We start from the raw sequence: 27,652 nt of genomic DNA on the forward strand, positions 1-27,652 counted from the left end.
TCAAGTAATACAGGATTAGCTGGCTTATGAAATAGTGCAATGTCTGATGCTTCAAGAGGTATAATCCTATTTTATTAGCACAACCTTGCTAGCTAATTAGAGATAGAATTTATCTTTTTAGAAAGGATACCTTATAGGTTCATAAAAAAAATATTTACAGGAAGCAAAATAGATCTATTACTATTTTACCCCCCTTTCTTTAATTTGTATAATTTTTGTACTATATATCTATGTATAAATGTTTAGAGTTTTCATTATGAAAATACCAATAAATATTTCATTAGTTTACATTTAACTCTTTGTTATAAAATGAAACTTTTTAAAAATAAGTGAAAGGGATGATTCTCCAGTGGAAGTATGTCAACAGTCTTGAGATCGTTACCAGATTTCATAAAATATTTAATTATTTGAAAAAAAAAATCTCTTCATACTTTAGGGAAACGAATACTCTGTGAGCCTTCTGTACACGTTTGTGTTTTCATTGTTACACTTTGAGGTTTTCCTTTTGCAATGTGACCCATGTTGGGCATTTTTATATAGTCAACAACTAAATCTTTTGCCAAATGCATGCTTGCCTTTTATTTTCTAATGTGTGATAATAAAGAGCAAAACTGGTTTTGCATGAAATGGTTCTGAACGGTAAGAAGAAAACAGACTTTGGAGGTTGTTTGTTTAATTTTAACTTTGTGGCAGAGATAAGGTAGATTAAAATCTCTCATACACTGATAACTCAAGCCTTTCATTTCCTCATACAAGTGTACAAATTTGACTGGGACCATCAGTTTTAAACTGTTGTCAAACTAACTAATGTATCATCTGCTTTAAGACGCAAGATTCTTAATTAAACTTTATATAGATATAGATACATATGTTGTTTCTTTGTATTTCAAGGAAAGGTGATAGTAGTTTTATTTGATACTGATAAATATTGAATTGATTTTTTTAGTTATTTTTTATCATTTTTTCAATGGAGTAGTATAGGACTGTGCTTTGTCCTTTTTATGAATGAAAACAAATTATAAAGAAATAAATGTCTTACTGTTACCCAAGAAATAACAATTGTCCTTTCAATTTACCTGAAGTTGAAAATTCGTTTTTAAAGGGTTTTCATTAAAAGTTTAATAGCATGGGAAAAAATGTTACATGTTAAACAACAGTTCAATGTTTGAAGCATTCTACAAAAAATATACAAACAAACATAGAGCTACACACACACAGGCATTATTACAGTGAAATACTCTCGCCTGAGAGATAACTTCAGTTTATGGAGAGGTCAGTGCATATTACTCAGTCTAATGCCGGACACTAAAGCAAGCTGCTAGATGCTGAAAAAATAAGAGACTAGATAAACCCTGAATGAACTGATACTCTTAATAGAGGAATTTACATAAAAGCATAACTCTACAGACAGGAATCTGGTTCAGGTAAAGCTTTCTCTGAGTCCTGAGCCAGACTGAGCCCCAAATTCTAAATGCCAGAGCTTCCTGTGTTTCTGGCTTACAATCCTCCCCTGTGTTCTGATTGTGATTTCTCATTGGCATTCTGACCTCCTTTCCTGTTTCATGAAGCTTGCTTCCACCCTGCATCCTGGTTTCCCTTTTAGACCCTGCCTCTGTTTCTTGACCTTAAGGATTATATTACTTCCATTCTAATATTTTGCTTTTGGTATTTGACCTTGGATTGACCCCATCTCTTATTCCCCAGGCTTTGGGAGATCAAAGCTTCTTTCTGTGAGAGCATTTTCTATGTTAGTTCTCAAACCTGATCGTCCATCAGGATGACCTGGAGAATTTGAAAAAATAAATAGATTCCTTAGGTGTTAGTTCAGACTTACCAAATCAGAATCTGGGCAGTGAGGCATAGGGATCTTTCTAGGTTGTTCAGGAGTGTCTGAAAAGGAGCCAGGTTTGAGAATCACAGATTTTCATCATTATTACAAGGTAGATTAGCTGATGTTTTAAACTTAATCAACAATATTAACATCATGGATACGTAATTTAAATATCTCTTAGAAAAAAATCCATTCTCTTGATTTGTCTAAAATGCTAATTTGTTCATTTGCTCTCTTTTGCTTCTAAGTCTTAAGTATCAAAAGGCTATATACTTTCTGTCTATTAAAAATATCCCCTAATTTGTTTGTGTCTAAAATCCAAGCAGCAGACTGAAATGCACTTCAGAAGACTTTTTTCTCCAGAGGAATGTGGATTTTACTTTTTTCTTTCTTTTTTCTTCAAGTAACTTGGAAAGTTAATTAAATTTTAATACCTAATTTCCTGAGTCTATAATCTTCTGGAGATGCTTAATAAAAAGATTGATGAAAGGTGCCCCTCCCCAACTTGAATATTTTTCTTCCTTCACAATGGAAACATGGCGGTTTTGAATGAGTTGACTTCAAAATTAGTTGATGGGGAGGCCAAAATTAGGTTTGTACATTGTTTATCACATTTTAAAAACAGGTTTCACTTTCAGTTACTAGTAATAGATTTGATGCTTGGGGAAATATACCAGTACCCGTGATGCTATTACAGTTTGGCTCTAGAATTCAGTCAGGCTCGTCCTAAGGCAAAACTGTAAAGTGAAAGAACTTGCTCTTCATCTCTCCTACCTCCTCAGTTGGGCTCTTTTGCTTGATGGAAGTTGCCCTAAAAGCAATCCCCTATACCTTCATACCTTCTTGTATTAGTTTCGTAGGGCTGCCACAACAAATAACCACAAACTGAGTGCTTCCAATAACAGAAATCTATCTCTTACAGTTCTGGAAGCTGGAAGTCAGAAATCAAGGTGTCAGCAAGGTTGGTTCTCTGAGGGACAGTCTGTCTGTTCCATGCCTCTCTTGTAGCTTCTTGTGGTTGCAGGCAGTTCTTGGTGTTTCTTGGTTTGCAGCTGCATGTCTCCAATCTCTGCTTCTATTGTCATGTGACATTCTCCCTTTGTATCTTTGTGTCTAAATTTTTCTCTTCTCATAAGAGCACCAGTCATTGGATTAGGGCCCACCCTAATCCAGTCTGACATCATCTTAACTTGATTACATCTGCAAAGACCTTATTTCCAAATAGATTCCAGCTGGATATAAATCTTGGTTCATATCATAGATTCCAGCTGGATATAAATCTTGGTAGAATATTATTCAACCCAGTATACATTCTTTTCATCTTTTTAGAACCTGTATATGCCCCACTCACACTAATGAGTATATGATTGAAAAGCTGCTCTAAGCATGCTTTCATAAAACATTTATGTTGATAACATACAACAGTATGGATGGATTTCAAATGCATTAGGCTAAATGAATAGAAGCCAGATTCGAAAGGCTGTGTGATTCCATTTATATGACATTCTGGAAAAGACAAAACTCTAGGGACAGAGAACAAGTCAGTGGTTATGAAGCATTAAGAGTAGGAGGAGGGGGCTTCCCTGGTGGCGCAGTGGTTGAGAGTCCGCCTGCTGATGCAGGGGACGCGGGTTCGTGCCCCGATCTGGGAAGATCCCACATGCCGCGGAGCGGCTGGGCCCGTGATCCATGGCTGCTGAGCCTGCGCATCCAGAGCCTGTGCTCCGCAACGGGAGAGGCCACAACAGTGAGAGGCCCGCGTACCGCAAAAAAAAAAAAAAAAAAAAAGGAGGGTTTGACTACAAAGGGACAGCATGAGGAAGTCTTGGGGGTGCAAAACTGGTGGCAGTGATGCAAATCTATTGGTCAAAACTCATACAACTGTACAACAAAAGGGTGAGTTTTACTGCATATACATTTTAAAAACTTTTAAAATGCAGTTATGCAAAGATCATGGGCATTGGACAAACCTGTGATCATGTTCTAACTCTGTTATTACCTTGTGAGATACCTTGTGAGACCTTGGGCAAGTAATGTGACATTTGGAAGATAATTTCCTTTCCCATAAAGTGAGGATAACACTTTTCAATCATTCAGAATTCTTTCAGTTGCAAAGGACAGATACCCAACTCAAATAAGCTTAAGAAAAACAAGGAATTTATTGGCTCAAATAATGCCATCTGCGAGATATAAGGGCAGGATTTAAAGGCTTAAGTAATGTTCTCAGCAGACTGTCTCTCCATCCACTGATTCTAGTTCTCTCTGTGCACACGTTTCATTTTTAGGCAGGCTATCTCCTTGTGACAGGAATCATGGGTGCTGACCGTTCCAAGCCTACATTCTGCTGGCTGGTGGTCCCAAAGAAATAGGGACTCTTTTTCTGACCTAATACAGATACCAAATCTCATTAAAGACTCATATTATGCCCAGGAGGTTGGCCATCAGGGGCCATCATTGGCCTCCTGCCTGTCCTTCTGAATAATTGGAAGGTGGCAAGAGCGCTGTAATAGAAATTCCACCAGGGCCACATGGAGTAGAAAGGGATGATTCCCCTAAAAGAAATATCAGGTGCTATTAACAGAAGGAGGGTATTGGACAGACAAAAACATTCTCTACTCCATTTATTCTTCCTAAAATTCTATGAGTTAAAAAGATGATAGAGTTAAAATGCCTGGCATATAGTATTAATATATTCCCCCAAAATCTTAAATTTCCTCTCCCACCATGACTTTTCACCAGATATATGCAAATTAGCATTTAGGGCTTCTAAAAATCTTAATTCAGGTGATTGCATAGCTGTCTGTTTATATCTAGAACAGAGCTTAGCATTCACAGTCAACTCAAAGTCACCTATCCTTGGTCAGGTAGAGCTGATTTAGTTGAACTGAATGCAATAGCAGAAAGTAAAAGAATAAGGAAAAGGGTCTGTTGGCTCTGAAATCTTCCTTTTACTACATTTAAATGTATAACATTTTCAATGATGAGGGGTGAGGGGAAACCACTGTCAAACAGTTCTGTCTACACTTTTTTCATTATTTCTAAGAAAGAATGATGTGTATATCCAGACATAGTACAAGTTTTCAAGGGACTTCAGAACTTCAGTGGAAAATCTTATCCACATAGATTATCATGCCAATTAATCAATGGGAAGGGGCACACCATATTAAAGTGGTGAAAACACGTACACCATTTTAAGTGAACTATATTAGTTATTTATCACCACAATAATGCTGCAGAAACACAACCACAAAACCTCAGTGACATGTAACAATAAACATTAATTGCTCACACATCAGGGTCAGCAGTAGATCAGAAATGTGGCTTTGCTAATGTGAACTGGGCTTTCTCACTCGCTTGAGAGCAGTCTGACTGTCAAATGTTAGAGGCTGCCTTTAGTTGGGGCCTTTAGGGCAACTTGGATCTGCTCCACTTTTCTCTCATCTTCCAACAGGCTAATTCTGGCATGTTGTCATGACAGCTGCAGAGGTGCAAGGAAGCAAATGAAAACGTGCAGGTACACTTTCAAAGCCTTCGCTTGCCTCATGACTGCTAATATCCTATTAACCAAATCAAGTCACATTATAAAACCCAGAGCCAAGAAGAAGGGCAGGTCATTCACGTATATGGGTGGGCACCTTATAGTTACCAGCAAAGGGTGTGGATATAGGGAATACTGATGAATTGGAGCCAAACGATGCAGTCTACCACATTTACCAAATCCCATTGGATCTAAAAGGCCATTAATTCTACCATTAAGAAAGAAAAAATACTCCAAATTAAATTATAACACGTTTGTTTATCATGTAGAATTTTATTTTATATTTATGGAAATAGTTATTTACACAAAAATTTTATGACTTGTGATTCTTATGCATAGACAAGAAGGAAATAAATTGTGTAATATAGTCCTAAATATTTCCACATTCAGAATATGACTCTTCTAAATCAAACTTAAACTCAGTAAATGATATTTGTGTTTTGCCACAAAATACTATTCTTTGGTGGTATTGGTATATGCATCATTTCTTAAAAGAATGCTTCAGTATTTATTTCAAGCTTCTGATGCTCATTCTGCCAGTACTTTCTCAATCTTATCAGGCATTAATGGACAGTTATTAGGGACATTTAAAAAAATATGTCCATAAATTCTTTGATAGTACTCCCTTCAGGAGGTAGAAACTAATTCTCCTCTTGAGGTTGTGCTGGACTTAATGACTCATTTCTAGTGAATAGAATAAAGCAGAAGTGACAGTGCAGGACTTTGGAAACTAGGTCATAAAAAGCCAATGTGGTTTCCATGGTTTCCATTTTGGTCTGTCTGTCTGTCTGTCTCTCTCTCTCTCCTTCTCAGATCAGTTGTTCTGGGAAATGCTAACTGCCATGTTGTGGAAGCATTCAGGCAGCCCTATGAAGATGCCCACATAGTGAGAAACTGAGGCCCCTACCAACAACCATGTGAGTGAGCCATCTTGCAAGTACATTCCAGTCCCAGTCAAGCTTTCACATGACTACAGCCTTGGCTAAAAGCGTAATTGCAGTCTTTGAAAGACACTGAGCAAGAGCTACCCAACAGAAATGCTCCCAGGTTCATGACCCTCAGAAACTGCATGAGATAACAAATATTTGATGTTTCAGGCCACTAAGTTTTGGGGGTAGTATGTTATACATAGAATAAAATAAAGACTCTTGCTGACAAGAATTTTAAGCAAATGAAATTGTCTGATCTGGCCAACAGGAATAAAAAATGTTAGCCCTATATGTCCAGATGCTCTATTTCCATAAATTTCTGTACATAAAAAAATTTTGGTTTTAATGATGAATCATAAGACATTTAAAAAGCAATTAAACTCAACATGTGTTATCCCCAAAATACTCCTAACTCAACTGAAGTAATGCCAATATAAACAGCTATGACCAAAGTCACATATGCGCAGGCAGTGACAACTAAGTCATTATTGTCTTCTGACTGACAGCCATTAAGAGGTGCCATAAATTGCAAGATACATTCCATTTTCAGAGATATTAACATGGAAAAATCACTGGGTGTACTAGAAATGATAAAATATGGTATTTAACAACCCTTATGAATACTTACAGCTTCTGGACCAAATTTGAGTTAAAGATGAGAGTTATGTTTAGGTTAGGTTGCTGAATTTGTTTTGTTTAGTTCACTGAAGAAGAAAGACACCAGCTTAGTGGCTGGAATCGCAGTGGTGAGCTGAGATGAGCATGGCTGCCAAGGGAAATAGCCTCTCTACATTTACATCTACCATAAAGATTACAGCTCAAAGTGTTCTACCAGGCTGAAGTGTGTTTCTTTTCATCCTCATAGAGTAGCATAAGACCTTGTATGTAATAAGAACTCAGTACATATATATATATATATTGAATGGATTATTGAATGAAAAACAAATTTTTAAGTTTTCAGTGTTTTAGTGCATTTCTATAAATAATTTTCATATTACTTGATTGATATAATAATAATGATAATTACATATATTCTAATATTATAAGAGAACAATATTCTAATATTGCAATATTTGAATATTTTAATATTACAAGAGAATAATAAGCTTTTGACAATGTTGTGTTTACAAGTGTGAGTTTGTGAAAACATCTGGGTGGGGAACAGGCCATCACCAAAGAGGAAGAGATTCATCTACACTTGTACTTTCAGAGAATAGCCAGTACCTCCTTCTCTGAGTATTATTTCTGTAACACTTTATTTCTAAATGTTCACACCTCAGGAGCACAGGATCAGGTTGATATGATCAATAATATTCTGCAATTTGTGGCACACACTAAGTACTGTCTGAGCACAATGTCTCTCATACTTATCATTTATTTATTTATGTATTTATTTATATATTGTATTATGTTTTTTCCATTTAACTCCAATTCCGTATCCTGCCATGCATTCACTGTCACTTCAGTTCATCTTCTTTGTTTTATTTACACATGTTGTTGTATGAACAATAAATAGCATTGTTATATTTGGTTTTATTTACATAAATTATACTTCACTGCATATTTTATTCTGTTTCTCAGTTCTTTCAATTAATATTATTTGTTCTAATCTGTCCATGTTGTTCTATGTAAGTTTAGTTTATTCCTCTAGCTGCCTTTATTACATTTCATTGCCATTCTCTCTTAAAATCTCCTCACTAAAAACAATTTGAAAACAAACATCTTTTTACATGCCTTTTTATGCACCTCTGGGAGAACTTTCCTGGGGTATATATTCAGTGTGGAAGTTTATTAAGTTATAGTATATAACTTATATTGTCTTATACCTGTGGTTGAAGGTATAGCAATAAACAAAAGAAAGTGACACCAGTTTAAAATGGTGGCTCCAATTTTTCTTCTTCCAGCGCCTGATGGCTTCCATTTTCCCATCTGAACTTAAAGTTATATAGATACAAAGTTTAGCCTGTCTAACCAGGTGTGAAGAGCTTTAATTTTTATTTCTCTGACTACTAAATATCCTGAGTATCTCTTTTCATGATTACGATACATATATTCTTCTCCTATGAACTGCCTATAAAAAAATCTTAACAGTCTATAGAAACCTTGAAGATGAAGATTTGCATATCCTGTGAATAAGCAATTTCACTCATGGGTATGTGTGATAGAAAAATGTGTGCATAGGTGTACCAAGTTAGCAAGTACCAATGTTAGCATTGTTCATATAACTCAAACTTGGAATCAACCCAAATGCCCATCAATAGTGGCTTAGATAAATTCACTATGGTATTTTTAATATAATAGAATATCATACAGTAAATAATATGAATATTCTACTGCTACACACAATAAGAGTGAATTTTACATGCACATGTTTTTCAAGCTAGACACAAAAGAGTGCATGCTGTACTGTTTTAAAAGTTCAAGGTTAAGGGCTTCCCTGGTGGCGCAGTGATTGAGAATCTGCCTGCCAATGCAGGGGACACGGGTTCGAGCCCTGGTCTGGGAAGATCCCACATGCTGCGGAGCAACTAGGACCGTGAGCCACAACTACTGAGCCTGCGCGTCTGGAGCCTGTACTCTGCAACAAGAGAGGCCGCGATAGTGAGAGGCCCGCGCACTGCGATGAAGAGTGGCCCCCGCTTGCCACAACTGGAGAAAGCCCTCACACAGAAACAAAGACCCAATACAGCCATAAATAAATAAATAAATAAAAATTTAAAAAAAAATGTTCAAGGTTAAAGTGTTCAAAACTGATCTGTTTCATTAGAAGTCAGGATACTTGCTTACCTTTGAGAAGATGGGTAAAGGTAGTGACTGGCAGGGAATATGAAGAGACTTCTGGGGTGATGGCTTTTCCTGATTTGGTGGTAATTGCACTGTGTGAAAATTCATTAATCTCTACACTTAGAACTCATGCATTTTTCAATATGCATAGTATGTTTCAAAAAATAGATTTGGTTAAAAATTCAATAAACCTAATTGTGCATAAGTCTACATTTCTAATTATGTCTTAAATTAACATTGTTAGGAGATGTGACTTCACATATATCTCCCACAAAGGAGTTATAAAACATTATTCTCAATCAACAAGAAAGATGACTGAAGAAGAAATTATAACCAAGTACGATAAGTCCTATGATAGGGAGAATTCAAGAAGCTATCAGAGTAGAGTGGGCTTGGCAATGCAGTCCAGGAATCAAGAAAAACTTCTCAGAGAGGATAATGTTTAAGGTACTACCTGATGTGTGGGGGGTGGCGGCGTGGGGATGCTGGGAGAGAGTGTTAATGCTGAGATGAGAAGAATGTGCCTGGCAAGGGAAAGTCACTGTGAAGGGACCAAGCTGAGAGTGGCTAGGTGAGATTTAGAAGTTGAAAGGACTGTATGGCTGGAGTATGAGCATCAAGGCTGGAGTGATATCTTAGCGGATCATGAGGGCCCTGTGAGTCCTGGTAATGAAACTGGGCTTTAATTTACCACATTGGAGGGTGAAATAATAAGGTTTGCCTTTTAAGCCTAGTTCAGACTACAGTGTAGACAGTGGCTTGGAAATGAGCAGTACTGGAGTGAGGGAAACCAGTTAGAGGCCAGTAGTAGCAATAATCCAGGTAGAAAGGATGGTGGCCTGAAATCCTTTTGTTGTGGAGGAAAATAAAGAAAGTAGACAGGCGTTAGAGATGTCTAATAAGCCAAATTAAGAGAACTCATCATTTGATTGGATATGGTACATAGAAGAAATGAAAAATGTTGAGAATTATTTACTTGTTTCAGGTTTAGCTATTTTTCCTAAAAAATAACCAATGCTTTCAAATGACTTCAGATATGATTTTGAGTACTTTTAAATATTTGCACTGAATCTTTATAATTATAGCATTTATATTATGCTCATACTGTTCATGGCCATGACTAGAAAAAAATAATACAATATCTGGAGGAGGACAGCTTAATGCATGATAACCTGATGAAGTAAAGTAAAAGTCTGAAATATCTTCATGAGACTGAAAAGACTTGCTTACGTGTGCAGAGATAAATCAGATTGTTCCAAAGTTTCTCTAATTTTTTTGTGGTTTATCAATGAGGAGCTTTCAGATCTCTCTTGAGAACATGGTCATACAGATACTTTAAAAGAGAGTAAGTTAACATTCCCTTTCTCATTTAATCTGCTGTCCTTAGAAACATTCATCGACTGCTTACATGTTGGCCATTTCCAAAGCCAAATATTGGAAGGCAGCTTCTGGTACTGTATGATTTGAGAATTGCCAGAAGGACACCTGTCTAATGAATTTTAGACTTCTGTATTATTTATTCTTTTGGCTTTGTGGCCCTTAAACTTGAGAAAAGCACAGCTAAAATCAAACAACCACAGCTATCCATGTTAACTAAAATTATGATTATTAAAATGTTACCTAAATATATACAGCATAAAATTAGTTATAAATTTATTGTACTCATAACTCACACCAAAGTACATTTAAAAATTATACAATGGACTGCCCTGGTGGCACAGTGGTTAAGAATCTGCCTGCCAATGCAGGGAACACGGGTTCGATCCCTTGTCTGGGAAGATCCCACATGCCGTGAAGCAACTAAGCCTGTGCGCCATAACCACTGAGCCTGTGCTCTAGAGCCCGCGAGCCACAGCTACTGAGCCTGCATGCTACAACTACTGAAGCCTGTGCACCTAGAGTCGGTGCTCTGCAACAAGAGAAGCCACTGCGGTGAGAAGTCCACACACCGCAACGAAGAGTAGCCCCAGCTCTCCGCAACTAGAGAAAGCCTGCACGCAGCAATGAAGACCCAACACAGCCATAAATAAATAAATAAATAAATATACAAAGATACAAGGCAAGCAATATTGAAATTAATAATTGATTTAATATGGTTATTGATGTTGTTTTGCCATAGTTAATTTGCTGCTTGCAGCCCTGTACCAGATGACTGACTTCTTCGGCCATTTCTCAATGCTAATTACAATAAAGATTTCTGGCAAGCAGTGCTGACATTTGGGCATCACTTAGTGCAAGCTCATCATTTACCATTAAGTGCATATCTCTTTATTTCTTATTATCCAGAGACAATAAAATAGTACCACTTGGCACCAATGGACTTATACATACAAATTCCACGGCTAAAATTATAGGCAATATTAAGCTATCCAGCAGTCAGAGGATCCAGAACATGCTTACATTATTTTTAAAGCTATCATCCAAAGATGATCAAAACTTTTACATTCTCCTTGAGAACTCTCAGAATTTGTGGAAAGCAATTTCTCTGACTAGGCCCAGCTTGAGGAACACTGGATTAAGCCTTGATAGGCAAGAGCTAAAATGCAAATATTATTCAATATTTGTAAAGAATAGCACACCAGATCTTTTCACACTCTAACTTAAACAAAGTAGAGAAGGAAAAGACCGTCAAGAAAAAGAAGGACAATCGTCTTTGGCTGGAGTTAAGGGGTTAGGAAATAAAGCATTTGTAAGTAAAGAATTTATAATGATGATATGAAACTTTTGGAAGATACTAGAAGGCACTAGGTAACAGGGACCAAAGTGACCATAATACAGGAGAGAGAAGAAGATGATTAAAAAGGATCTGAGGAAGAATGTAAAGCATAATATAGATACTTAAAAAAAATTGTGACATTAGTAAATATTATAGATGCAGTATATTATTCTATTCAATTCAGCCATGCTGATATAGAATTAAAGTGCTCAAAAAAGCAAAGAGGTAGACTTCTAAAATAAACAGTTTCAATCCTCAGAGAGAATTTTTTATGTTGCTAACTGAAGCAAACAAGCTTTCAGAAAAGATTGAATGATCGGCATTTTTGGCATATGAAACGCCATTGATCCTGCATGTTCATGATTTTCTTTGATTTGAACAGAAATGTTTATTTTTTAAATAATTCTATTAAGAACTGACAGATTATATACTTTAGAAATTGTTAATTTGGTATGAAATACAATATTCCAAGCAGTCCAGTTTGGGAAGGATTTTACCATTTGAAAAATCTTAGGAAATACAACAGTTCTTTGACACAAATAATCTACCGGAGTCTTAAACCACAAACCTGAGTCTCAGATCTAGTGATATTGAGCTAGCTTCACGATTCCTATGGGTTTAAGTTTTGTTCCCTATAGCAGGAGGAAGTTGGCAAAAATAATCACAGGCTCAACTCCTCTGTATCATTAAACCTACAGCTAAAGAAATTTCCTTTAATCTGCATAGTAAACCTCTCCAAAATTAATATTAAACAAAAAGAGAAATAAATTATTTCTCCCTATAATTATTCCATTGGATCTCACACGTATCATATAAAGAGTATTAACATCACACCCTAAAATTGTGCTTGCTCCTAAGAGCCTGTGTGCTAAATCTTAACTACTGACAAAAAAGCTACTTCTGTGCTTCAACTACAGAAATACACTATATTTTTATGCTGTTTTTATTGTCTCAATCTTTGAAAAAAAATCATTTTGGTCTTTTTTATTGCCACCCCCAGGAAAAGAACCTATCCCCAGGACTCTACAATGAATTTATTTTCCTGTTTATTTGGCATAATCATTTCTCTTTCACCAGAGGAATGGTGCCTCAAGGCCACTACAGAACTATACAAAATCTTTGTTCATTAATGATCAAATAAAGAATGTGACCTTTCCAACTTCCTAAAATATTTCTTTGCCAAGAATCTGTTTTGGCTTTTTAGTTTGATTTTTTTTCTTTCTTTTCTCCCCCCAAACTCCTTTTTTTAAAACTTCTAATTAATGTAACAATGTTTTACCTATTGAAGTCTCTTCAACGCAAATAAAACCAAGATGGTTAGATCTCCACTTTTTTTCCATGACATAATCTGTTGTCTGGCACTCAGAAAAGCTTAGTTTTGGTAGCCATTCTAGAGAAGCATAAAATGCCACGTGGGTAGGCAACACCAAAAGCAAAGAGTTGCCTCAGATTTCAGTTGTCTGGAATAGTGACAGGAAACTCTTTGATCTCCAGCTTGTCCCATCTGCCTCTACCTACTGAAACAGACTCACCTTAAGATTGGGTGCCTGAGCAGCTTTTGCTTTCTGCACATTCTTTAGAATCTGCTATCAAAAAGGAGATCTTAACATTCATTCTTTCATTTACCTGAGTCATTTGATAATACTTCTAAAGAACCTAGTGTTCTAGAAAGTTCCTATGGGGCTTATATGATGTCAATATTTTATTTAAATATGCAGCCACTTAAAAACCTAAACCACAGAAAATCTGGCAATTGCTATTTGGAAAAGAAATTTTAAAAGATTGGAGGTTGGACTGTTCTGGCTTTAAAGAAGCAGACCCATAAAATCAAGGGAGGGTGGAGAGGTGAGTAATAGACAACATTTGCTTCTCATGAGCTGAAGGGCACCTCATGACACACTTGAATGCAGACTATTTTAAAGCAATTAAATATATTTTCTCTTTATTTATTTAGAGAGTCTACCAGATTTGGTAGGATTTGGTTAGATTTTTGGTTATTATCTCTGGGAAGCTGATCCAAAAGGTGTGCAAAGGTAAATATAGACTTATTTAAACTTTCACAGTGAATTTCTGTTATTTTCTCCCACAGCCAGTGGCATCCAAGAATTATACAATTGTAGATCACATATAATAATAGCTCATTAGATAATTTCCAATGTATAATCTCTTAGGTGGCAAAATTGATATTTCTTTAGAAAATAATTGCCATCTCCTTTGATAACTGTATTAGATTCTTGTGGCTGCTATAACAAATTACCACAAGCTTGGTGGCATAAAATAATATAAATTTATTCTCTCACAGTTATCAAGGCCAGTGATCCTAAATCAATATCACTGAACTAAAATCAAGGTGTTGTCAGGGCCATACTCCCTCTGGAGGCCCTAGTGGAGAGCACGTTCCTTGCTGTACATTTCATACCCAGTTTTGGGTAGCTGTTGGCATTTCTTGGCCTGTAGCCACATCATTCCAATCTCTGCCTCCACAGTCACATCAAATTTTCCTCTTCTATATGTAGTCAAATGCCCTTCAACCTCCCTCTTGTAAGGGATTGCATGTAGGGTCACTCTGATTATCCAGGAGAGTCTTCCCATCTCAATATCCTTAATCACATCTGCAAAGTCTTTGCTGTATAAATTAGCATTTACAAGTATAAATTTGGATTACTGGGATAAAGATCTAACATCTTTGGGGAACATTATCCAGCTTACAAGAAAAATCATCTGTTCTTTCAACTTATACTTCTTTTCTAAGAGTGACAATTTCAATAAATAGATTCCCATAAGCAATTTGAGCCTTATACAGTTAATGACTTATGTTAATTTTTTTAACATCTTTATTGGAGTATAACTGCTTTACAATGGTGTGTTAGTTTTTGATGTTTAACAAAGTGAATCACTTACACATATACATATATCTCCATATAACCTCGCTCTTGTGTCTCTCTCCCACCCTCCCTATCCCACCCCTCTAGGTGGTCACAAATCACCAAGCCAATCTCCCTGTCCTATGCAGCTGCTTCCCACTAGCTATCTATTCTACATTTGGTAGTTTATATATGTCAGTGCTACTCTCTCACATGCTCCCAGCTTACCCTTCCCCTTCCCCATGTCCTCATGTCCTTTCTCTACATCTGCGTCTTTATTCCTCTCCTGCCCCTAGGTTTTTCAGAACCACTTTTTTTTTTTCTTTTTTTCTTATATGTGTTAGCATATGGTATTTGTTTTTCTCTTTCTGACTTACTTCACTCTGTATGACAGACTCTAGGTCCATCCACCTAACTACAAATAACTCAGTTTCATTTATTTTTATGGCTGAGTAATATTCCATTATATATATGTGCCACATCTTCTTTATCTATTCAACAGCTGATGGACAATTATGTTGGTTCCATGTCCTGGCTATTATAAATAGAGCTGCAATGAACATTGTGGTACATGACTCTTTTTGAATTATGGTTTTCTCAGGGTATATGCCCAGTAGTGGGATTGCTGGGTCATATGGTAGTTCTATTTGTAGTTTTTTAAGGAACCTCCATACTGTTCGCCATAGTGGCTATATCAATTTACATTCCCACCAACAGTGCAAGAAGGTTCGTTTTCTCCAAACGCTCTCCAGCATTTATTGTTTGTAGGTTTTTTGATGATGGCCATTCTGACTGGTATGAGGTGATATCTCATTGTAGTTTTGATTTTCATTTCTCTAATGATTAGTGATGTTCAGCATCCTTTCATGTGTTTGTTGGCAATCTGTGTATCTTCTTTGGAGAAATGACTATTTAGGTCTTCTGCCCATTTTTGGATTGGGTTGTTTGTTTTTTTGTTATATTGAGCTATGTTTCGGAGATTAATCCTTTGTCAGTTGCTTCATTTGCAAACACTTTCTCCCATTCTGAGGGTTGTCTTTTTATCTTGTTTATGGTTTCCTCTGCTGTGCAAAAGATTTTAAGTTTCATTAGGTCCCATTTGTTTACTTTTGGTTTTATTTCCATTGCTCTAGGAGGTGGGTCAAAAAGGATCTTGCTATGATTTATGTCATAGAGTGTTCTGCCTATGTTTTCCTCTAAGAGTTTGATAGTGTCTGGACTTACATTTAGGTCATTAATCCACTTTGAGTTTATTTTTGTGTATGGTGTTAGGGAGTGCTCTAATTTCATTCTTTTACATTAGTTAACCAGTTTTCCCAGCACCAATAATTGAAGAGGCTGTTTTTTCTCCATTGTATATTCTTGCCTCCTTTATCAAAGATAAGGTGACCATATGTGCGTGGGTTTATCTCTGAGCTTTCTATGCTGATCCATTGATCTATATTTCTGTTTTTGTGCCAGTACCACACTGTCTTGATTACTGTAGCTTTGTAATATAGTCTGAAGTCTGGGAGCCTTATTCCTCCAGCTCCGTTTTTCTTTCTCAAGATTGCTTTGGCTATTTGGGGTCTTTTGTGTTGCCATACAAATTGTGCAATTTTTTGTTCTAGCTCTGTGAAAAATGCCATTGGTAATTTGATAGGGATTGCATTGAATCTGTAGATTGTTTTGGGTTGTAGAGTAATTTTCACAATGTTGATTCTTGCAATCCAAGATCATGGTATATCACTCCATCTGTTTGTATTATCTTTAATCTCTTTCATTACTGTCATAGTTTTCTACATACAGGTCTTTTGCCTCCTTAGGTAGGTTTATTCCTAGGTATTTTATTCTTTGTGTTGCAATGGTAAATGGGAGTGTTTCCTTAATTTCTCTTTCAGATTTTTCATCATTAGTGTATAGGAATGCAAGAGAGTTCTGTGCATTAATTTTGTATCCTGCTACTTTACTAAATTCATTGATTAGCTCGTGTAATTTTCTGGTAGCATCCTTAGGCTTCTCTATATATAGTATCATGTGATATGCAAACAGTGACATTTTTACTTCTTCTTTTCCGATTTGGATTCCTTTTATTTCTTTTTCTTCTCTGATTGCTCTGGCTAAAAATTCCAAAACCATGTTAAATGATAATGGTGAGAGTGGGCAACCTTTTCTTATTCCTGATCTTAGTGGAAATGGTTTCAGTCTTTTACCATTGAGAACTATGTTTGCTGTGGATTTGTCATATATGGCCTTTATTACGCTGAAGTAAGTTCCCTCTTTGCCTGCTTTCTGGATGGTTTTTATCATAAATGGTGTCGAATTTTGTCCAAAGCTTTTTTTGCATCTATTAAAATTATCATATGGTTTTTATCCTTCAATTTGTTAATATGGTGTATCACGTTGATTGATTTGCATATATTGAAGAAACCTTGCATTCCTGGGGTAAACCCCATTTGATCATGGTGTATGATCCTTTTAATGTGCTGTTAGATTCTGTTTGCTAGTATTTTGTTGAGGATTTTTGCATCTATGTTCATCAGTGATATTGGTCTGTCGTTTTCTTTATATGTGACATCTTTGTCTTGTTTTGGTATCAGGGTGATGGTGGCCTTGTAGAATCAGTTTGGGAGTGTTCCTCTCTCTGCTATATTTTGGAAGAGTTTGCAAAGGTTAGGTGTTAGCTCTTCCCTAAATGTTCAATAGAATTTGCCAGTGAAGCCATCTGATCCTGGGCTTTTGTTTGTCGGAAGAAGTTAATCACAGTTTCAATTTCAGTGCTTGTGACTGGTCTGTTTTTTTTTTGTTTGTTTGTTTGTTTTTGTATTTCTTCCTTGTTCAGTCATGGAAGGTTGTGTTTTTCTAAGAATTTGTCCATTTCCTCCAGGTTGTCCATTTTATTGGCATATAGTTGCTTATAGTAATCTCTCATGATCCTTTGTATTTCTGCAGTGTCAGTTGTTACTTCTCCGTTTTCATTTCTAATTCTATTGATTTGAGTCTTCTCCCTTTTTTTTGCGATGAGTCTTGCTAATGGTTTGTCAATTTTGTTTATCTTCTCAAAGAACCAGCTTTTAGTTTTATTGATCTTTTCTATCATTTCCTTCATTTCTTTTTCATTTATATCTGATCTGATCTTTATTATTTCTTTCCTTCTGCTAACTTTGGGGTTTTTTGTTCTTTCTCTACTTGCTTTAGGTGTAAGGTTAGATGGTTTATTTGAGATGTTTCTTGTTTCTTAAGTTAGGATTTTATTGCTATAACCTTCTTAGAACTTAAATAAACTTAAATAAACTTAAACTTCTTATAAACCTCTTAGAACTGCTTTTGCTGCATCCCATAGGTTTTAGGTCATTGTGTTTTCAATGTCATTTGTTTCTTGGTATTTTCTGATTTCCTCTTTGATTTCTTCTGTGATCACTGGTTATTTACTAATGTGTTCTTTAGCTTCCATTTGTTTGTATTTCTTACAGATTTTTTTCCTGTAATTGATATCTAGTCTCATAGAGCTGTGGTTGGAAAAAATACTTGATATGTTTCAATTTTCTTAAATTTACAAAGGCTTGATTTGTGACCCAAGACATGATCTATCCTGGAGAATGTTCCATGAGCACTTGAGAAGAAAGTGTATCCTGTTGTTTTTGGATGGAATGTCCTATAAATATCAACTAAGTACATCTTGTTCAATGTATCATTTAAAGCTTGTGTTTCCTACTTTATTTTCATTTTGGATGATCTGTCTATTGGTGAAAGTGAAGTGTTAAAGTCCCCTAGTATTATTGTGTTATTGTTCATTAACCCTTTTATGGCTGCTAGCATTTTCCTTATGTATTGAGGTGCTCCTATGTTGAGTGCATAAATATTTACAATTGTTATATCTTCTTCTTGGATTGATGCTTTGATCATTATGTAGTGTCCTTCTTTGCCTCTTGTAATCATCTTTACTTTAAAATCTATTTTGTCTGATATGAGTATTGCTACTCCAGCTTTCTTTTGATTTCCATTTGCATGGAATATCTTCTTCCATCCCCTCACTTTCAGTCTGTATGTGTCTCTAGGTCTGAAGTGGGTCTCTTTAGACAGCATATATACAGGTCTTGTTTTTGCATCCATTCAGCCAGTCTGTGCCTTTTGGTTGGAGCACTTAATCCATTTACATTTAAGGTAATTATCGATATGTATGTTCTTATTACCATTTTCTTAATTGTTTTGGTTTTGTTATTGTAGGTTTTTTTCTTCTCTTGTGTTTCCTGCCTAGAGAAGTTCCTTTAGCATTTGTTGTAAAGCTGGTTTGGTGCTGCTGAATTATCTTAGCTTTTGAGCATCTGTAAAGTTTTTAATTTCTCCATTGAATCTGAATGAGATCCTTCCTGGGTAGAGTAATCTTGGTTGTATGTTCTTCCCTTTCATCACTTTAAATATGTCTTGCCATTCCCTTATGGCTTGCAGGGTTTCTGCTGTAAGATCAGCTGTTAACCTTATTGGGATTCCTTGTATGTTATTTGTTGATTTTCCCTTGCTGCTTTTAATATTTTTTCTTTGTATTTAATTTTTGGTAGTTTGATTAATATGTGTCTTGGCATGTTTCTCCTTGGATTTATCCTGTATGGGACTCTCTTCACTTCCTGGACTTGATTAACTATTTCCTTTCCCATATTAGGGAAGTTTTCAACTATAATCTCTTCAAATATCTTCTCAGTCTCTTTCTTTTTCTCTTCCTGTTCTGGAACCCCTATAATTCGAATGTTGGTGTGTTTAATGTTGTCCCAGAGTTCTCTGAGACTGTCCTCAGTTCTTTTCATTCTTTTTTCTTTATTCTGCTCTGCAGTAGTTATTTCCACTATTTTATCTTCAAGGTCACTTATCCATTCTTCTGCCTCAGGTATTCTGCTATTGATTCCTTCTTGAGAATTTTTAATTTCATTTATTGTGCTGTTCATCACTGTTTGTTTGCTCTTTAGTTCTTCTAGTTACTTGTTAAACATTTCTTGTATTTTTTCCACTCTATTTCCAAGATTTTGGATCATCTTTACTACCATTAGTCTGAATTCTTTTTCAGGTAGACTGCCTATTTCCTCTTCATTTGTTTGGTCTGGTGGGTTTTTACCTTGTTCCTTCATCTGCTGTGTATTTCTCTGTCTTCTCATTGTGCTTAACTTAGTGTGCTTGGGGTCTCCTTTTCACAGGCTGCTGGTTCATAGTTCCCATTGATTTGGGTGTTTGCCCTCAGTTGGTAAGGTTAGTTCAGAGGGTTGTGTAGGATTCCTGGTGAAGGGGACTGGTGCCTGTGTTCTGGTGGATGAGGTTGGATCTTGTCTTTCTGAAGGGCAGGTCACTTCCAGTGTTGTGTTTTGGGGTGTCTTTGAACTTATTATGATTTCAGCCTCTCTGCTAATGAGAGGGGTTGTGTGCCTGTCTTGCTAGTTATTTGGCATGGTGTGTCCAGCACTGTAGCATGCTGGTCATTGAGTGGAGCTGGGTCTTAGCATTGAGACAGAGATCTCTGGTAGAACTCTCACTAATTGATATGTGGGGCCGGTATGTCTCCTGTAGTCCAATGTCCTGAACGTGGCTCTCCCATGTCAGAGGTTCAGGCCTAACACCCAGCCAGAGCACCATGACCCTGTCAGCCACACGGCTTTTGGGAAGTCTGAGGTCTTCTGCCAGTGTTCAGTCGGTGTTCTGTAGGAGTTGTTCCACATGTAGATGTATTTTTGTTGTATTTGTGGGTAGGAAGATGATCTCCATGTCTTACTCCTCCACCATCTTGAAGGTTTTCCAGGAGTGGAGATCTTGAAATTATAAAATGTAGAATTCAAGGGAAAAACATTAGTCAAATGACCCAACGTTAGCCAAATGACTAAAAGGACCCATTTTATTAAAGTATTAAAGCCATGGATATTCTACAATGAAAATATGATTTATGGATGTTTTGCACCAAGTAACACAGCGATTACCTATATATAACAGAAACTACAAGAGATGCAATGAGAAGTAAATAGAAACATACTAATGACAGGAGACTTTAACATATTCTCCTCAGTACAAGACAGATCAAGTGGCCAAAAAATAAATAAAGATATAAAAGTTCTACACAATGTAGTACTATAGATTTTTTGGATATATATCAAATACTATACCTCAGTAAAAGATAATATATCTTTTTCTCAACTACACTTGAATAGTCACAAAAATTGACAGTTATTAGGACACACACATTCAAAAACAGTAAGTTCCATGAATTAGAACTATTCAGAAGCACTCTTTGATCTTAATGAATAGAGCTAGAAACCAAAAATGAAACCAAAACACAAAAATGCCCTCCCACCTAGAAGAATGGACATATAAATATGACATGGGGCAAGGCAAGAAAGAACCCCATGGGGATGGATTGGAATTGCAGATAATAGTTTAAATTCATGATTTCCAAAATACGTGTATAATTTATATATATACGTGTGTGTGTATAAATACATATATACATATGTATGAATGTGTATATATGTTTATCTACCTGTGTATGTGTATATATGAATGTCTTTATGTGTATGATTATCTACATGAACATATATATGATGTATGTGAGTGTGTATGCATGTGAATATGCATGCACATATTTTTAGACCTCTCTACTGAAAAGACAAAGACACCTCAATAGCAATGACTGCAAGCAGCATATTCAGCTCCCAGATTTTAGTCTCTACTACCATTCAAACTTAAAAGGGACCAGAGCTCTTCCGGCTAATGGTTAATTCCAGGGCTAAGGCAGGGTAGATAAAGATGAACCTGGAACACTTGTTATGCCAGAAAGTAAGAAGATACCCAATAAATGATATGATGTACTTCTCAATGAAATGGGAACTGGCTTTAAGACTGTCAGTGTTACAACAAAAATAGAAATGAAGTTTTTCCTATCCTGAAAACAAAAAAAGTAAAGGGGACAGTGAACAGGCTAGAGAAGAAACATAAACTGGCCTAATCAATCCTAGTTTTATTTTAACTGTTACTAATCTGTAGTTTCTCTAACTAGATTAGTCCTTCACCAAGCTAACCTGTCACCCCTAATTCTGTGTAATTTACATCCTGCACCTGGCATTAACTCTCCCTGTAATCTCTTGTAGCAAATCACCCCTTGTAGCTGTTTACAATTCAGAAAGGAAGTCACAGGCAGATAATCCAGAAACTAACCGGCCCAATTACCAGGCTGCCAGACCCAATTACTGGGTTGCCTGACCCCAGCGGTGACTGTTTTGAAACAATGCAAGAAGAAGAAGGCTAGACCTTCACGATGTTGATCCTTATCACTCACTTTGGACTGCGAACTCCCCCTATAAGAATCCTTGTAATTCCCCAGGAGAGGGGGGCACAGTTCTTGAGGTGCTAGCCTGCTGTGTCTTCCCTTTGCCTGAAAGAAAATAAAAAGCCTCTCTTATTTCTCATCCTCCAAATCTCTGCCTCCCTATTTCTATTCAGCATCGTGCACCGGGAACAACAAAATTTGGGGGGCTCGTCTGGGATCTGATAATGGGCAGGTGGCCCCGCAGGGCCCCTCGGCTTGAATAGATGCTTGGAGATTTCTCTTCACACCAGCCTCCTCTGGGAGAGCAGAGGGTTGAGGGATTTCTCTGAAGCCAGATAGGCAGGGCCTCCCTGCGGCAGGACCATGCCTCGATCACACCCGACCTGCCTACTCGGCTGCGGAACTCCGAGTCTGCGGCGGGGAATGGTGGAGAGGTTGCCCTAGCCGCTGCTGAGGCTTTCTTTGCTTGGAGGACAGCTTCTTTTCCCCTTCCCCACATCGGCCCGGACTTCTACTCCGAGAAGGCATTAACTCTTGGAGGATCAGAAAGATGGCATTTGGTACCTCGCGACTCACCCGCTGGCATTTTGGTAAGTCCCCGGGGTGCACCCCGAGATCTTTTTACTTTGTGCATTTTGGTAACTTCGGTTCCAATCTTGGAAATTCCATTTACAAGGCACCACTTTGGACAAACGTCACAGGCTTAGCAGGACTTGGAAGTCACATTTGGGGGCATTTCTGCCATTTGATTTTTGATTTCTTGGCATTTCTTTGCTGTTTGTTTTACTTTGTGACTTCCTGCTGGCGAGGTTTTGGTTTGGTTTGGTTACTTTGGTTTCAGCGCGCAGACATCTGGTACTAGCTCCAGCTAAAATGGGAAGCGCTTCCTCTAAGGTTGCACCGCTACTGGGAACCCTTGGGGAAATTTTTAAATGACTGGTCGTCCTATAGCTATGATCCAATGACAAAGAAAAATGGCCTGAAAATAGGTCTCCTACAATTAGATCTTTATTGCCACAGGATTGGAAAAATGGACTGCGGCTCCCTTATGTCTAGGACTTTCTCCTATAATCAAAAGCCTGAGCAATCAGAAAAACTCTCCTCACATTCTAAATGATCCCCTTCTAACTTCTCCCAACTCTCAGGGGGTGGGGAACAAAGCTTCCCCCACTTCTGCAAGTTCCTTTACTCCTTGAGATCAAACTAAGACCCCACCTCCCAAGAGGGAAAATTCCTGTTGGGACAACATTTTATCAGCCAGTCTGCCCCTGTTATCAGAGTCAATTTGAGCACTATCTGGTTTAAATTTTAGCTATGAAACCATGACCACAGAAAGAGAAAGATGATTTTTGATAGTATGGCCACAATATTCTTTAAACTCCGGAGAAAATTGGTTAAAATAAAACTTTTTTAAAATTGCAAAACCAGTTCTTTTTGCATGTGCAATTAGAAAAAGCTATCTTGTTAAAATACTTTTCAAAATTCTGACCCTGAGAAAATAAAAATATGCCTAGGACAAAGCTTGAAGTTAATTCTTATCATGTCCTTGAGCTACAAACACAGCCCACGTTGCCTGAGACTTCAGCCTTGGGTTAATTAGTAGAACTTCAAGGCAAGAGAAAAAAAAAAAAAAAGAGGCAAAGAGACATTTTAAATCTCAAGTGGAAACTATGAGGTCTCTGTCTGTCTGGATATATGTGTATGTCTCAGTATGTGTCTTTGTCTTTGGGTGATATTGCCGAGGTTAATTTGTAAATGAGCTCTATTTAATTGGCTTTAAAAAAAAAAGTAAGCACTTACAAATCAAACAATTCTAAATACAAGGGAAAAGTCTCCTGGCAAAGAACAAAAACAGGAGCCTAGGCAAGAAAATAAAGAGGATAGGGACAAATTAGACAGGGGTCAATGTGCATATTGTAAAGAAAAAGAGTATTGGAAAAAGGAATGCCCAAAGCTGAACAGACAATACAGAGAGACCCAGAAGCTTGGGGAAAACAAAACAATTGGGGTCTCAAGTAAAGAAAGCTCTGAGGAAGAGTGTGGTGACTGTGAATGAAGGAGCTCAGTTTCCCACAGCTGCCATTAACATAGCAAAAGAGGAGCCTTGGGTACAACTAGCAGCGGGGAGCAAAATGATGGACTTTTTGGTGGATACTGGGGCCAACCACTCAGTTCTCAATTGCAAACTGACTTCCCTGAGCAAAAATGCAATATCAGTAGCAGGAGTCTCAGGGCAGGAATGGGCAAAACCGTCTGTTCCTGAAACCACTGGAATGTCAGATTGGGGACAAAAAGCCTCTACATGCCTGATTGTCCCATTCCTCTATTAGGGAGGGATATGCTGTGCAAACCGAATGCTCAAATAACTTTCCCACCTGAAAAGTGGCTTTTGTGCCTAGAGATAACGCCGGAAAGTGCCCTGAGATTTCACCAGTCACTGGAAGAGGAAGAAGATAAAATGGAACCGATTCTGGAGCAAATCAAAGAAAAAGTGAGTACAGCTGTCTGGGCCAATGGGGTGCCTGGGCATGCCAGATTTGCCATTCCAGTTTCCATCACCCTACAGGATGGAGTAAAATGCCCCAGAAAGAAACATTATCCATTAAAAAGGGAAGCAACTCAAGGAACCCAACCGGTGCTGACACGATTTTTGGAACATGATCTCATCAGACCCTGCAGATCCCCATGCAATATCCCAATATTGCTGGTAAAGAAAACCCACACAAATGAATACCGGTTTGTTCAGGACCTAAGCCGTTAACGAGATCTTGCAGGATATTCAACCCATGGCCAACCCATATACGTTGTTCACTAACATTCCAGGAGACTATGAGTACTCCACTGTACAGTACCTGACTTGAAAGATGCCTTCTTTTGCATACTGGTAGAGGAGGAATCACAGTTGCTATTTACATTTGAATGGTAAGACCTGAAAACAAAAGCAATCAGTCAGTACTGTTGGACAGTACTGTCCCAAGGATTTAAGAACTATTTTCAATGAAATTCTGGCCAAAGATTTACAGGGACTACATTTAAACCAAGGAGTCCTCCTACATATGTGGATGATTTGTTAATAGCAAGCTCAGATATAGAACACTGCTTATCTAACACTGTCACAGTATTAAATCACTTGGCCTGGTGTGGCTGCAAAGTCTCGCAAAAGAAAGCTCAAATCTGTCAACAACAGGTCACTTACTTAGGATTCCAATTACAAGAAGGAACTCGGAGCTTGTTAGCCAACAGAAAACAGACTATCTGTAATTTAGACATTCCAAAAAGCCGCCGACAACTCCAGGGTTTCCTAGGGATGGCTGGATTTTGTCACATACGGACACCCAACTTCGGGTTAATTGCAAAGCCTTTATATCATGATTTGAAAAGTGCAGACTCTGAGCCCTTGGTTTGGACAGGAGACTGCCAAAAGGCTTACGAGACTTTAAAACTTAAATTCATGACTTCATGAGCCCTGGGCCTGCCTGACCTTCAGAAAGAATTTAAACTGTATGTACAGGGGCTGGCCCTGGGCACACTCATGCAACCAACCGGTGGGAGACATCCCCAGACCAGTGGCTTATCTTTCAAAACAACTGGATACCACAGCCGCCGGCTGGCCCCCTTGCTTATGCTCAGTAGCCGCCACCTGTGCTCTGCTAAAATAGGCAGAAAAATTCACTTTGGGTCAGCCAACAGCAGTATATGTCCCACATCAAGTCTTAGTGCTCCTGGAACAAAAGGGTGGATACTGGTTGACATCACGGAGGATGTGAAAATGTCAGGCAATTCTCCTTCATGACCCCAATGTCACTGTTCCAGTGAGCAGTTCTTTAAATCCTGCTACCCTGCTTCCCTCACTCCCTGAAAAGGACATCCTCCATGACTGTTTGAAGGTATTAGAGACTGTTTATTCTAGCTCACTGGATTTATCTGATAAACCTCTGAGCAAGGCTGATTGGGACCTGTTTACTGACGGCAGTAGTTTTGTGAAGGAGGGACAAAGATATGCAGGATATATAGTGGCTACGGAACAACAGGTAATTGAGGTGTTGGCCCTGCCGCAGTCCTCCCGGCACCTCTGCACAGAAAGCAGAGCTGATTGCTCTAACCTGAGCCCTAACTTTATCAAAAGGGAAAAGGGCCAACATCTATACAAACTCTAAATATGCCTTTATGGTTTTGCATGCCCACGGAGCCATATGGAAGGAACGAGGGCTACTGAATTCAAACAATAAGGACATCAAACATGCTCCAGAAATTCTAGCCCTCTTGAGAGCAGTGACTGAGTTAAAGGCTATAGCTATAACGCACCGCCCGGGACATCAAAAACCTACATCATTCATAGCCAGAGGGAACCAAAACACAGATGCCACAGCAAAACAAGCTGCATTAAAAAGGGTAATGGTGGGACCCTTGCTTCCCCAAATAGACTGGTCACAGTACCATCCCCAGTATACTGTAGAAGATAATCAGAGAGCAAAAGAGTGAGGCTTTGATTCCACAAACCTGAGTGGACAATGGAAAATTAACCCACATGGTCTTATCTTGCTACCTGCTGCCCTAGTGTGGCCAATAATAAAACATCTACATGACAACACTCACTACGGCCAAGAGGCACTAATGGTTTATATCAAACCTCATATACGTGGACCAAACTTACACCAAACTATACAAAGGGTAAGTGAAAGCTGCCCCATTTGTATAAAAAGCAATCCTAAGCCAGGTAAGCTAGGACTACCTGAAGGAATCCAACGTGCTGGAGAACACCCAGGTGCTGACTGTCAGGTAGATTTCACCCAACTGCCAAAGACTAGGGGCTGCATAAAATACTTACTTGTGTTTATTGATACCTTTTCAGGTTGGGTTGAGGCCTTCCCAACCAGGACTGAGAAATCTCAAGAAGTGACAAAAGTCTTACTTAAAGAAATTATACCCAGGTATGGCCTTCCTTCATCCATACAAAGTGATAACGGATCGGCCTTTATAGCAGAAATAACTGAAACCATAAGTAGAATTCTAGGAATAAAGTGGAAGCTTCACTCAGCCTGGAGACCCCGATCAATAGGAAAAACAAAAAAGATGAACCACACATTAAAGAAAACCTTGCCAAGCTATGCCAAGAGACTCAGCTAAAATGGGACAGAGGGTTGCCTATTGCTCTCCTCCGTATACGGGTGGCCCCTAGAAGCAGGCTAGGTTTAAGCCCCTGTGAAATTCTTTATGGGAGATCATTCTTTGCTCATCATAGGGAATTAGGAAATGTTACTCTCTTACATGAGTCCAAAGTAAAACACTATGTCCAACAGCTCAACGATGTTATAATTTCTATGAATGAGTTTATATTTTACAGGTCTCCTCTGCACCTGGAAGTTCCTCTACATCCCTTCAAGGCCGGAGATCAAGTGCTATTAAAAGTGTGGAAAGAACAAGGGCCTGATCATCAACTTGAAGAAAAGTGGAAGGGACCATATGACGATCTTCTAACCACTCATATGTCTCTCAAGCTTGAAAGGGTGAAGCCATGGATCCACCACACCCCAGGTGAAAAGACCTCCAGAGATGGACCCACACCCCGGGACTTCAGAGCTGACTCCAACCACTGAAAGGAAGCCTCAAGAGCGGACTTCACATCCCACTGGAGACCTTAAGTATCACTTTAAGCAAGAGAAATGATGGCTAGAGCTTTGTATTATACTGGTAACTATGTTCTCTCCTAA

At 37.9% G+C, this 27,652-nt stretch overlaps 1 protein-coding gene across 1 annotated transcript in view; it reads left to right on the plus strand.

Annotated features, from left to right (window-relative positions):
• Window positions 1-21,920, plus strand: part of LOC149747983 (contactin-1-like) — a 114,219-nt gene extending 92,299 nt beyond the window's left edge. The window contains exon 11 of the mRNA XM_089921573.1: window positions 21,780-21,920. Within this exon, the coding sequence (XP_089777699.1) occupies window positions 21,780-21,920 (141 nt within the window). The remainder of the gene's footprint in view (window positions 1-21,779) is intronic.
• Window positions 21,921-27,652: the final 5,732 nt, after the last annotated feature.

The sequence above is a fragment of the Delphinapterus leucas genome, chromosome 11 (assembly GCF_059928025.1).
Source record: "Delphinapterus leucas isolate spDelLeu-1000000601 "Yukka" chromosome 11, BTC_Dleu_Yukka2, whole genome shotgun sequence".
Classification (NCBI taxonomy): domain Eukaryota; kingdom Metazoa; phylum Chordata; class Mammalia; order Artiodactyla; family Monodontidae; genus Delphinapterus; species Delphinapterus leucas.